Source organism: Diplotaxodon limnothrissa, linkage group LG1, assembly GCF_057381915.1.
Source record: "Diplotaxodon limnothrissa isolate DT_005_m linkage group LG1, D_limnothrissa_male_GT1.1, whole genome shotgun sequence".
NCBI classification, from domain to species: Eukaryota; Metazoa; Chordata; class Actinopteri; order Cichliformes; family Cichlidae; genus Diplotaxodon; species Diplotaxodon limnothrissa.
In genome coordinates this window covers 4,868,785-4,882,908 of record NC_140596.1, presented here as the reverse complement: position 1 = coordinate 4,882,908, position 14,124 = coordinate 4,868,785, and the positions used below count along the sequence as shown (strand labels likewise).

The following is a 14,124-nucleotide window of genomic DNA, read 5'->3' as shown; positions in this document are numbered from 1 at the left end:
AAACTCCAATTCCACCATCTTGGATTGCAGTTGGATGGATTACTCGAAAGATCGACTGCATGTTTGAGGGTCAATGTTAATAGAACTTGCTGCAAGTTGAAAATTACACTTGGTTGCAGATAAGGATGGGCGGTATGAACGGTATATGGTAGAAACGATACAAATCTGGCGAACGGTAGAGATTTTGACTATACCGCTCTACTGCGATAGCACATGTTGATGGTGTCATCAAGCTGCGCCTGTTTTGGTTGAAAGCATGGCAGCGGCTATAAGCAATATCTTCTGCAAATTATGCCGGGCGACAGTAATAACAAAGAGAAGGAGCACTTTTATCGAGTGGAAAAACGTTAGCGTTCATCCTCCAGCTTCACTGTTTATATTATGCTAATATTATGCTAAGATAGCTGTGTCACTAGCGATCAAGTAGGACACAATTATATACCAGCTAGTCCAACTTCAGTAACCCTACAAAAGTCACTGCTGTTTAGTTTTCTGTCTTCATTTATGTTGGAAGTGATAGCAGCTTTATGTTTTAATGTTTTTTAGAAATCTCTCAGTCAGAACATGGCATATCATGTTTAGGTGGAAACCTGCTTCCTGCTAACTGGATTTAATAAATTCTGTTTTCATGAATGCCTGGATGTTAAACTTAATTGTTACACCTGGTAAAGCAGCAATGCTGATCATTTTATTAAAGATGAAAGAATTTAGCATTAGTTTTTAACTCTCAGTGATGCTGCAGTGTTCGTTTGACTTTGGGACCTGAAGCAGACAGAGTTTTGGACCCAAATTACTCCGCAGGGCTCCTGATTACGGCAGCCGTAATGCTCCGACAATCCAACAAGTGGTGCGGCTTCGTAGCTTACCAAAGTCGTACTAAAACATTTTTGCCAGATTTCTGTGCACTGTATACCACATGAAATCGGTTCAAGGTTAGTAAGCACAACCAGAATTCATAGATAAGGCACATTAAAGGATTTTAAGTGCCCCTTATAATATGGAAAATACGTTATACAGAAGAAAAGAATATATGGCGATATATATCGTTACCCCACATGCTTCAAATTATACCGCGATATGGCTTTTAGACCATATCGCCCAGCCCTAGTTGCAGATGTGCTTGCGAATGCTGTGGAAACTACACATTCTGCCTGGAGGATGTGAAGATGTGTGCACAGCTGGTGCACTGAAGTGTAGTGACTGTGGAGACAAGCTGAGTTTACGACACAGAACTCTGTAAAGAGTGTTGTGTTTACACTTTGATAACAACATTTTCATGACTCTAACAATGACTGAACTCTATAACACCTACACCCCAAGCAAACTGAGCGTTCTGTGAATTTGAGAATCTTGATACATCCACATAATCCAAGAAACTAAAGATCCAGACATCTTTGTTCTTCATGACAAGAAATAAAACCGTCACAACAGGAAAATCTCTATCTTAAAGGCTATTGTGTCTGATATTACCAATTTGTTAAATCCTCTGCCTATAAAAATCTCTCTATGTTTAGGGATAGGGATTGTGGAAACTTTGAGACCGGATTGAACCCACTAAGCAAGCACTGGGTGTGGTTTACTTTGTTGGGGGTTTCCATCTTGCATTTTGTACTGCAGTGCAACTTGAACTCGGTTAGCTTTTGTGAGCCCTTTATTTGTTTGCCTCTCTCCCCTTTTATTCTAACTTATCTCTCATTCATACAGGTAATGACCTCTTCCTGGTAGCAGTCCACGAGCTGGGACACGCCCTGGGCTTAGAGCATTCCAACAATCCTCTAGCCATCATGGCTCCCTTCTACCAGTGGATGGAAACGGAGAACTTCCAGTTGCCAGAGGATGACCGGCGGGGGATACAACAGATCTATGGTAGGAGTTTATTTTTCATCCTCACACGTATCTTTTAAATGATGCAGACATGAAATCTTATTCTTGATATTAAATTGTGACCAGTTATCCACTCAGTTTAAAGTATTGTGTCTGTGACTTCCTGAAGGTCCTCCTGACAGCAGTCCCACCCAGGCCTTGCCTACAGTTGCACCACGTCGCCCAGAGCCCAGACCACCTCAAACACCTCCTCGGCAACCTGATAGGCCCAGGACCACCGAAAGGCCAGATCATTATGGACCCAATATCTGTGAGGGAAACTTTGACACTGTTGCTATGCTCCGAGGAGAGATGTTTGTCTTCAAGGTAAATGGTTTGCGGATTAAGAAATTGAGAGTCTTTGTAAAGTGGTGAACATTAAATTCAATTAAATTCAATTTTATGCATATAACGCCAAATCATAGCAGCTGCTTCAGGGTGCTTCATTAAGCAATACATGGAAAAGTTCTGCCACCATGAGTTTATTTCCAAGTATGACCTTCCTTGGAAATTAAGTCATCTTCCAGGAAAGGAGCTTTCATGACAACTCCACCGTTTCAATATATTAGTTATTATTTTCCTGAGAAACGAGTTACGACAAATGGCGTGTACGCAGCCAACAAGGGGTCTGTTTTCAATCAGGTGCTTGTGGATTGTAAACCCACGGAGCTGGTGTTCTTTTATGAGACTGAGAACAGTTAAAAGGGTTTGAGGGTTGGTCAGGTGTTTAAAGAGCCTCTGGGCCCACACAAAACATTAGCTGCGGCAGCAGTTAGATATTAACTGAGTCTTAACCTTTATGAGATTTGTCTTGTAGATGCTAGTATTTAAACTGATCGTGTTATTGGCTGCAGCTCCTCTCTCATTATTTATTATATGGGTATTTTGATATTATTTAATCAGCTTTTCCAGTACTTTTTTACTGTGCAGGTGCTGTGTGTTCAATTGAATTTATTGAACTTTCAGCAGCAAGTAGGGCTCCATTTCCTCCCATCCATTTCAGATCTTCTTTTTTCTGGCGTTGGTTTATACATAGTGCAGCTCTGCAAAGATAAGTAATTACGTGTTTCCATGGGAGAGGCCAGAAAAGGTGTCCAGTGTTGATAGCATTGACTAGTGAAGAGAGCTGCAGATATTATACTGAGTGGGGCAGGGGACATGCAGGCTTTACTTTAAAGAAGCCTCAGTTTCACCTCCAGAAATGTTGCTCTGCTGTTTTGACGTCTGACATTGAACTGAAGCATTAGGGCTCACAGCAGCTGTAGATAGCAAACTTGATCTGGGGTGTTTGCAGAGCTGAAAAAACACACAGATGTGAATATTTCTTGCTTGTGGGATCTTTCATTTGCTTTGTAGTCCACACAGCAGACCACTGCACCCCCCCTCCCTCCCCAAGTACTCAGATCAGTCTATGAATAGCTCCTGTCTTGGACTCTTAAGTGTGTGCGACACTGACCAGTCATTACACACTCTGAAATCTGACTGGCTGGACATATGCTACACATGGTCAAGCAGTTATATTTGTACTCTTGGGTTTCATCGCAGACGTTAATGTCTGTCTTCATGGGTTTCATTAACGTCATGAGACATTATTATTCATTGTCCAAAATTAACCAGTTCTTAATGAGCTTCAAAAATAGAAATTACCTGATCAGAGCAAATGCAGACAAAAAGCAATAAATATATATTCATGGTTAGATTAATGCATGTGGTTATATCAAGGTTTGTTGATTTTGAGCTGTAATTATCATTTATTCAAATTTCTCTCTATCACTCCTCCCCAGCTTGGCCTGAAAGTTAATTGCAAGGTTGTAATATTATAATACAGTCGTCTTTATTTCTTCATTTTTAGCCGAGGACAGTGTGGCTTTATGCGTGGAAACATTTGTCTGTCGGTCAGCTTTCGTCCAAATTCAAATAAATTATATGACATTGGTTTTCTCTGCTATTATTCTGCACAGACAAAATTGCTCCCTGAATGAGTAGGAGTAATTCGGAGCACACCAGTTCCACTCTTTTCTCTATGGAGTCCTGTTCATTAAAGGAAAAAAGGTGCTGTCATTCTTCAGGAAAAGTTTCTTTCTTTTGTCCACTTCACAGCAGAAGGTCTCGACATAAAGAGAGCCAGCACACTGAGCAGTTCTCAGTAATGAAACTCCCACACTGAGATCTGCTCTAATATGGTTAATTCTGTAGGAAAGGAGCTGTCCGACCAGACAAACGGTTGAGCATCCAGTTGGATTCAGCCCTGTTCTGTCTCACTCACCAACACATCTCCAGTGTGTTCTGTTCTGTGCCGCGCCGTGCTGTCTGCGAGTGTGTCCTGCATGAAGGACAAAACTAGCAGTGCTTGCCAGAAAGAAGCAGCACCCAGCATTTTACTGTTATAGCATCCAGGACAAACAGGGCTACTGACTCACCAGTTATGAATGAGTCGAGGGGCTGCTGGTTAAACTCTGTCTGCTGCTTGTTTGCAGTAGATATGAGTGTTCACTAACCAAAGTGTCATGAAGGGTAAAAATATGCATTTTCTTTTTCTTTGTTTTGTGTCACTGACGTGACGAACAAACACCACAGTTCTTTATTAAAGTGCATCTCATGGCAGACTGATCAACAGAGAGACTGCAGTGAGGGAACATGATAAAACCAGCAGAGCAGAGACTGACTATTATTAGCCTGCTAGTGTTCTGCTATTGTTAGTTTATTGTACATTCTGGACTAATTATCCTGCAGAGCTCAGTTTGCTTGGCATAGAGGACAAAAAAGCAACAGTGTATGTGACCTCAGCTGGGGTGACTGCATGGATGACTTGAGAAAATATTTCTTATTGTGTCTTTTTGCATGTTCTCTGAATAGAATTGTTTTTAAAGCTAAGGATGTGATATGAAGCTTTTCCCCTCCTGCACTCCTGTCATCGATTTACTTCGCAGTCATTGTATTTCCTTGAGTCTCAGCTAGGAGCGAGTTCTTAAAACTAACTGAAAAGATAAGAAACTAAGCCAAACTTTCGTACTGTGTCCCCTCAGGGCCGCTGGTTCTGGCGTGTGCGTAGGAACAGGGTTCTGGATAACTACCCCATGCCAATCGGTCACTTTTGGAGGGGTCTCCCTGGCGACATTGATGCTGCATATGAGAGACATGATGGCAGGTTCGTCTTCTTTAAAGGTAAGCAGATAATACTGGTGCACATACCGATGGATGCATGCTTCCTATTCTGTAAATGATGACTATGATGACTTGTCTTGCACACTCATGCTGTTACTATTCTTACATGTATTCTCTTTTTGTAAAGGATTTATGTCACCTTGATACCAAATATGAGAAGTCAAATGGGATTAATTCAGTTTATTGCTTAGTAACTGTAAAGAAAAATGCATATTAGTGGATGTAAGCTTGCAGTTTTCAGCCTCCAACAATCAGTGGAAACAGCAGAGATGACTGATTAGATTTTGGTAAAAAGAGGTCAAAGGTCAGGGTCCCTTTGACCGCACATCCATCCCAATCACGAATGTGCTAATGAATGACTGGAGGAATTTATTTATTTATTTAATTTGGCACAACCATTCACTTAGACTCAAGGCTGAACTGATCAGATTGTAGAGGTCAAAGGTTAAGGTCAAAATTCATAATAAAAGAATTCATGCATTGGGCATTTATAACAAGGCATCCAGGCTTGAGAAAGTAATTCCAGGTTATGCAGTTTAAAAAATAAAAAGATAAAAGTTAGATAAAGAAGATAAGCGATGTGAGATAAACACATCTGTATCTAGTGTGTAGGTCCAGGTGTTATCATAAATCAGTCTGTCTTGCTAATGTCAAAGTTGAAATATTCTATTTGTTTCACCTTTATAGATCAGGTATTTACTTTTTCTGGACATATGGACCATAAATATATCTCACATAAACATGTGCACTCTCGTGCATAGAAAACAAAAAAACCCTCACATCTGGTTTCTTTTTTACAACCCGAGTACAGTTTCAATCCATTATATGAGCAGTAAAACTGACTGCAGCTTTTTCTATCTTCTACAGATAACGTTGAAGATATCCTTAGTCCCACTTCCTTAAGAAAGCAACAGTACATAATGTGTTCACCATGCTGAGTATTAATCTTTTTTAGAACAGCTCATTATTTTGGCACAGACTCTGAGAGCAGCTTGTCTTTTACAACAGCGAATAAAGTTGAATGAAAAAAGAAGAACTCGGCTGCTTGATTCTGGGTGCTTCGGGCTTTCAGGCAGCTGTTGATAATGAGGAGAATGATGTCATCGGCAAGACTCTGCATGACATTTGGCGAGAAGCCATTAAGCAAAGGAAGAGTGAGACAAAGGAAGAGGAAAGAGGGAGGGAAGAAAGGAAACTGGCAGAGTATAAGATTAAGGGGGACAAGCACAACAATAGGATGCCTATTATGAACACCTGTATTTAAACCCATCGCATCAGTCAATGCATTTACTTTCTCTGGTGGTGACTAAAGCAATCACTCATCACTGTTGTGCACAAGTTCTTGCAGACTTGTGAAATAGAGTTTTCAATCATGGGCCAAGAAACAAGCACAGCTTCAGGCACAACCAGCTGATCTTAAGACAAGCCCACATCAGCTGATACCATTCAACACCTCCAAAATCCAAACCTCATATCGCCTGCGCTCTTTATGGTGCATCTGCAAGCCACTTCTCAACCCACCTCAACTCAATCCTAAGTTTTCATGATACTTTGACTCAGTGACATATCTTTGTGATTAATGAGCAATATTATGTGCTACTACTTTGAATTGAAATACTAAAACAGGTTTCACTTAAATTGTGTGTCAATGCTGATGAATTTTGTGGCTCCAGCTAAGACATGTTTTGTTATAAACTCTGGATTATAGTAGTCTCGACCGTTGTAGCTACAAATAATGGCCCAAAAGGATTTTCTTCCTTTGGTGATTTTGGGATCTGAAATGTGGTTTTGAGTAATAGTTATGGCAACTGTTTTAATTCAGACACCAAATATTAACACTGTACATGTTTTTACATTAGCAATAAACTGAACTGTTTTTTGTTTATTATTTTATATCCAAACTAGAAACTAGAAGCACAGAAAAGCCAACCTGACAAATCAAACTAAAGCACAATGGAGACAGTAAAGAAACCCTGACACACAGTCTAGAGATCTGCTCATGCAGAAAAATTGCTGTTTCTACCGCTCCACCAGCCCTTCAATCAACCTGTAAGGCTCCTGGGTATATTTTTTCATCACTGCCCAATTTCTACATTCGAGCTCATCGCTTAAGCCAAAACACAAAGTCTTACGATATTCTGCTGTTGTACAAATATCCTGCATCTGTGCATTCTCTGAAATACAGTAATACATGGATGAATTGATGTTTGTATTGTACTGATTTACTGTAGTGCGGTAAAGTAAATCTTTACTGTAAGCCAGTTGCACAGCTGTTGTGTTACCCAGAGGTTTCCCTGCTGCTCTGGTCCAAAACAAGGCCAGCTGTAATAGAAACAACATTGTTCATCCCTGTAGAAAAAGATTTCCAGGGGAAAAAAAGGCATCGGATTTTTATGTCACTGAAGTGCTCTGGCATTGCCTTGAAAAGCTGTGGAGTAAGTCATGGGATTTTACATGAGGGCTGTGCACCGCAGGAACCCTGGGAAGCATTGCGTCAACCTCTTGTACTATCCAGATGCTGAGTGTAGAGCTTTCTTTTTAAATGAGGAGCAAGGGGCCAGAAGTGGGTGGATGGATGGGCGGGTGAGGGAAAGGCAGAATGAAGCCAAAAGGAGATGTAATGGTGAAACACAGTCCCCCTGTCAGATACTGTGAGAAACAATAAAACGTTGCCTTCAGCAACAAAATGTGCTTTAGCCTGACATGAGACAAGCCACTCCTTGTGCATAATTACAGGCCAAACCCAAACTCTGTAGTCAGGGATGTCGTACTCACTTCTGCTGAGTTTTTTTTTGATTGCTTGCCAATAATCCATTATTGCATTCTTATTATTTACAAGTGTGTGTAAATGCTGGCTTGGTTTGTGGGACTGTTCTTATCCGTAATTGCTAGCAAATTAAACATGTGTGCACGAGCATTCTCGAAGGTTTATGATGTGTGGGTAACCATATATATGTCATATACAATGTGATTGTGTGTGGTAACATTTTCCATATAAGGGTAAGAGTGGATAGGGGAATGCTCCAATGTATACATCAGAAAGCATCACATAAAATTTCTCTCCTCTCCTCAGGAAACAGATTCTGGCTTTTCAGAGAGGCTAACCTGGAACCAGGCTACCCACTTGAGCTAGTCGATTATGGTATAGATATTCCCTACGACCGAATAGATACAGCCATCTGGTGGGAGCCATCCGGCTACACTTACTTCTTTCAAGGAGACAGGTAATATAGCCCTATACTCTGTCTGAGTGACACTGAACTGTGAGTATATTGCATTAAAAGGATATCAGTAGTTTGGTTGCTTTTGGCAAGTTCTTGCAGGGTCACTTGACAAATCAAATGTTTAATCTAAGGAGTGTTAAACACAATAGGGTCATGTTTATCACTGTGTAGCATCTCCTTTGTTTAACAACAGTCCACAAATGTGTGGGAACCGATGTTTACAGACTCATGAGAGACCGCTTGCTGAAATTTTCAGAGAGGAATATCGTCCCACTCTTGTGTGACGTGGGATATGAGCTGCTCAACAGTCCTGGGCCTTCTGTGTTGTACTGTTGGTTTCATGATGTGCCAAACGTTTTTAGCTGGTGACTGCAGGCAGCCCAGTTCAACACCCAGACACTTCTACTACAAAACCTCCCTTTGTAAGAGATGCAGTATGCAGTTTAACATTGTCTTCTTGAAATATAGAATTTCTTCCCTTAAAAAACAAAAAAAGGGCATCTGGTGGGAACATTTGTTTCTGTAAAAACTGTAGAAAACTTTCAGTGGTAATGGTGCCTTTTGATGCCTTTAGGCTCTCCTGGTACACAGTCATGTTACCAATCTGTTGTCCATTAGCCTAATTAGTTGCTTCACCTGTTTTTTCTTAGTCCTACTTGCATTTCCAGCCCTTTGTTGCTCTCGCTGCATTTTTTCCGAGATATATTAATGTCCTCAAATTCAAAATTAGCTTTTTCATGAAACAGTGAAATGTGTCAATTTAAGAATTTGATACTTTGTGTTCTGTTGTTAATAAAATTAGTGTTTATGAGCAAATTATTGCATTCTGTTTTTATTGAGGGCAGCAATGTCTTGAAAAACCTAGTGATCAACTTGCACTCGTCCCAGCTACAAAGGTCAACAGCAATTTGTTGATTGGTCCAGCTTTGTTCCAGACTGGAATATCTCACCAGTTAGATGCTAAATTGCTACGACATCTAGTACAGACCGTCATGCTCCATAAATGATGAATCTTACTCATTTTGGCAGTCCACAGACTTTTCCTCTGTCACTATCATGATATCAGTATCATGATTGTAGTGAATTCACTCTCATCCTGGCTGATGTGAGATGGATTTCAGACATTGACTCCCTAGATTTTATGACCAAATACCAGCAGAAATAAAACTGTAAGAACAGCCTTTTTTTCACTCATCTGTTTTTATTCTATATAGAATAAAAATCTACTCCTTTTGGAAATCATGTTTCAGTTACTCAGAAGCCATCCATAAACCTTGTTGTGAGCTGATTGATGTAGGAACTATTTTTAACTGAACTACAGCCCGTAACCGTACCACTGTGCAGAAAAGCTCATGTCAAACATACTTTATTTTCACTACCATGAAGTGAGTGGTTTGACTTTGGTGCATGAAAATACACGCCCTGAAGGTTTATGTGTACAGAACGCTCACAGCATATTAACTCACAGAACTACAAGTATTCTGTGGAAGCGGTACTGTGATATGCACTCTGTGCAGACCCAGCATGTAGTGTACTGAGGAAGACGTCTGCTCTGTTCTTGTTTAGACAGTTGATAAACAGTATCAACCTTCTCCCGCTTTCTGTCTTCAGGTACTGGCGCTTCAACGAGCAGTCTCGCTCAGCTGACAGAGGCTACCCGAAGTCAATCAGTGTCTGGGGAACGTCAGTGCCCTCTAATCCCAAGGGGGCCTTCCTCAGCGATGATGGAGGTGAGCGGTGTGGTTTCTGTGTATGTGTTTGTGTTTGGAAAGGGGAGAAGAGGGTCTGTGGCAGACTGAGACATGCCTGAAACAAAGAATCAGGGTGTGGTCAGTCATCAGGAGATGGGGGAGGGTGTGGGTGTGATTTTGAACTGACATGTGAAATGCTTCTGGCTTTACTGTGCATTATTGGAGAGGAGTGATTCAGTGTCTTGACTCCTAGGGACGCAAATTTATAGTTTATGAGTTTCATGTAATTGAATTATTTTGAATTCTATTCTTGTCAATTTGAATTATTTTTTGCTCACTATTTGTTTAACTTGGTAGCTGACTTCTATTAAGAGTTGTTGTGCACACTCTTGTTGAGATAATTTATGAAATCACTGATTTCATAAAACGTGCTGTCTTTAGTGGCTGTTCTTCAGTTGAATGGTGTTCAAAAGCAACATCAATTCATAAATAATAGATGAAAACTAGACCAAAACTGCATACTTTTATAGCATACAGTTTGTACTTCCACCTCTTTGTTGATTAAGAGAGTGCAAACAGGGATTCTTCATCTGATTGCCTCATTGAAGTCCCTCAGCTTGTTAGTTTTATTGATTTTAATACTATAATAATCCAAAAAAGGTGATTTTGAGCTTTGCTATGATTGGATTTATTGAACATTCTGGGTGGGGAGTTCTTTTTCTTTGCAGATATGTTAGAAATAAGCAATTATTGGACTGACAGTAGCCACTTGAGTAATTTTAATTGCCTCAACTGAACACAGAGAGAATTTAGAGTAAAATATTGAAGTTATTAAAGCAACAGTTTGACTTTTTGATACATATATTAATCTTATTTTTTTGCCAAGAGGCTCAATATGATTTAGATTTTTTTTTTAAATGATCATGTTAGCGTAGCTCAGTATAAACCTTCAAATTATGGAGAAACCACCTACTTCTCTCTAATGGGGAACAAATACAGACTGTTATTCTCTCTAAGATGTACAAATATCTTGTTTAATCACGTACAGCTGTCAGTTATCTGGTAACTCTTTAAAGATCTCTCAAAAACTCTAATTATTCTTTTAGTCATGCTTTAACATTCTTTGTGGGCTCATGTTTTCTCCATTTATATTTCAGCATACACCTACTTCTATAAGGGTTCCAAGTACTGGAAGTTTGACAACCACCGTATGAAAAGCGAACCGGGCTATCCAAAATCCATCCTGAGAGATTTCATGGGCTGCAGCGTGGACCTGGATCCCGACAGAGACACGGACACAGACTCGGGCCGCAAATACCCAGACGTAAGCCGCCCGCCATTTAACCCCGACGCAGGACGTGACGGCGACAAGGGCAAAGACCGGGACGGAACAGATCGCGGGGGAACGGACAAAGACAAAGGCTCAGACGGTGACAAAGATCAAGACTCTCGCGAGGGACGTGAGGAGAAGACCAATGAGGTGGATGTGGTACTGAAGGTGGACGACAGCCAAGAGCGGACCATGAGCATCCTGATGGTAACCATCCCACTGGTCCTGGTGCTGTGCATCCTGGGACTGATCTATGCCATCATCAACACGCTGCAGAGCAAAGGGGCACCACGCCTGCTGGTGCACTGCAAACGCTCACTTCAGGACTGGGTCTGACCCCTGATGTTAGGTCTTTGAACGCTGAACTTGATTTAAACCTTAGATGCCCCCTCCTCCTCTAATCTAGCCCTCTTCCCAGTGATCCATCTGTCTCCAGTCTCTGTGCTCAGTGGCTCCTGCAGCTCTGTGGTAGTAGATCCATGCAAATACTGTAATGATACATACACACAAACTAGACGCGAGCGTAACTTATGTCTTACATTTTCAAACACACACACAGACACACACCTCTCTAACCTCCTCCTGTCTCCCATGGTGCTCTACAATGCAGTGACTGTAGTCTATTTATATGAGAGAAGTTTGCACATAGTTTTGTTCTTTTTGTTTTGGTTCATTTTATGTGACTTTTTTGTTGTTGTTGTTATTATTACTTCTAAAGCAGGAAGGCCGGTCTATTCTCTCTCACATCTCTGCTCCGCCCTCCTCCTTCCCCTAATCTCCGTAGGGGCTTTTTCCTCGCTAATAACCTGACATCAGCTTATGCTATCTCAGTTGCCACAAAAGGAAGAAATTTAAAGCATTAAAAAGATTTGTAGACAGGCCACAGTGCTTCAAGTGGGGTCCAGAAGGGTTCTTTCCTTCCTCTCATCAGCTCCGTGTTTCTTGTCTTTCCTTTTCTCTGCAGGAGAATCTGTGAAGAGGTGTTTTGGGACCTGCAACGAGCTCAGATATTATTCTCTTTGACTCTTGTTGATGGTGATTAGGGTGTGATTGTAAGTCTGAAGGTTAATTCAGAGTTCAGATTGTTAGTCAGAGGAGGGCAGGTTTGTTTTTAAACCATTAAATCTTATTGTTGCAGTCTCTCCTATTTATGTTAATAATAACTCTGTATTCACTGTGAGATCTGAGAAGGTTACATGTATATCAGTCAAACAGGGTTTAAACAAACAAGATAATAAAGCCAGAGCTGTGCGGCTATTACATACTTTTAATTTCTTGTAACCTTCTGGTGAATATATTATTTATTTAGACAATGCAAAGTAGTGAAAAAAGACATTTTGCTAGGTATATGATACAGTAGCCTAAGACTGACAATTGGCTGTTTAACTTCATTGACAAACAAATCGATGCACTCTGCAGACACCCAGTGTTGCTCTGTCTATGTCTATATCCACTTTTGTCTCCGGAAAAGATTTAGTTTTCCAGTCCGGCAGCTATAAAAGCTTTTAAGCTTTTCAACCTCACTCATGTTTTTTATGCCAGTAGACAGAATTAACTAGCAACACAGTCACATAATTCTATAGATAATTCTAGATAGAAACACTGGCACTGCAAATAAATTAACCCTTTAAGGTCAGATGACTAATGCCTTCCATATCTTGTGTTCACACTGATGGACAGTAGGTCTGCCTTCTTTCTTTCCCTTATTTGGAAGCTTGTCTTGTTAAAGAGCTCTCTGGCTGAAAGGATAAATAGACTATAAAGGGGACCTCTTCCTTTAGTTCTCAACTGTGGGGCTAATTCTCAGAGATCCTCTTTTATGTCAAAAATAAGACCTGTCCTTTGTGCCGTGAAGGAGACGGACTAATAGTTAATGAACAAAGTCAGCTCACTGTGAAATAACACAGGAGGGAGAGCATCTGGGTGTGCGAGAGACATAAAAGGGGGAAACAAAGCTAAGGCTGTTACAGAGCATTCACGGAGTGCAGCTCGTCTACCATGCAGTACATAATGCATCTTTTACTGCTAGTATTTTTTAAAGAGACTTCTGGGATGATATGCAGTCTTACTGTAAGCACCAGGGTGGGCTCAGGCCATGAGGGCTTATGTGAACACAGACTAATCCTCCTCATCAAATAACAGCAGGTGTGCGCAAATGCCGTTAACCTCTAAACTAAACTTTGACCTTACTGAGTCAAAACAGTCGGCTTTCGTTTCATCTCTCAAGAAGGCATGCACAGAAAATTGCCTCTTTATTACACGGAGTTCTCAGTCTTTGTCAGTGCATTCAGACACACACTGGAAAATTGGTGTAAAACGGTGACTACGCTGATAAAGAGTCATGAAAGGCTAAAACCAGGTGTGGTGACCTTTTAAAGTCAACATTTTTCTTAATGGCAGCAATTTATCTCATCGTGATGAGTTTATGCCTGAAGATAAGGCATAAAATGAGTGTGTGAGTGAAAGTGTTTAGAAGTTTGATTTCAGACATAAATTGGAGGAAGGTTTATCTGAAGTAGCATTTAGAACTAAGCTGCCACTCTGACCTGGGGGGTGGGGGGTTGGCTCAGCTCACCCAGCTCAGGTTACACAAATGGGGAGGGTATCGAGAGTCTGAATTTCTTGCAGCTGAGAAAAGGAAAGGGGGAAGGAGGACTGAGGGAACACGCCTGACCTCGGCTCCCTGAGCTTGCAAAGTTTAGATCTCAGGAATAAGGAAGGGTGGGAAGAAGGAGGAGACAAAGAGAAGAGGGAGAGAGAGTTGGCAACAACCCATGTGACCCAGATTCCCTTGCAAGTTCAGCAGCAGTGCTGGCCAAAGAGGAAACTTTCGCTTAGAGTAGGTGACAGG

The 14,124-nt window shown here is 41.0% G+C and overlaps 1 protein-coding gene across 1 annotated transcript in view; it reads left to right on the top strand.

Annotated features, from left to right (window-relative positions):
- mmp15b (matrix metallopeptidase 15b) overlaps positions 1 to 13,914 on the top strand; it is a 31,252-nt gene extending 17,338 nt beyond the window's left edge. Inside the window, exons 5-10 of the mRNA XM_085359102.1 lie at positions 1,705 to 1,866; positions 1,994 to 2,190; positions 4,890 to 5,028; positions 8,102 to 8,252; positions 9,864 to 9,982; positions 11,101 to 13,914. Coding sequence (XP_085215228.1) covers positions 1,705 to 1,866; positions 1,994 to 2,190; positions 4,890 to 5,028; positions 8,102 to 8,252; positions 9,864 to 9,982; positions 11,101 to 11,609 — 1,277 coding nt within the window. The 3' untranslated portion in view covers positions 11,610 to 13,914. The remainder of the gene's footprint in view (positions 1 to 1,704; positions 1,867 to 1,993; positions 2,191 to 4,889; positions 5,029 to 8,101; positions 8,253 to 9,863; positions 9,983 to 11,100) is intronic.
- The last annotated feature ends 210 nt before the right edge of the window (positions 13,915 to 14,124 follow it).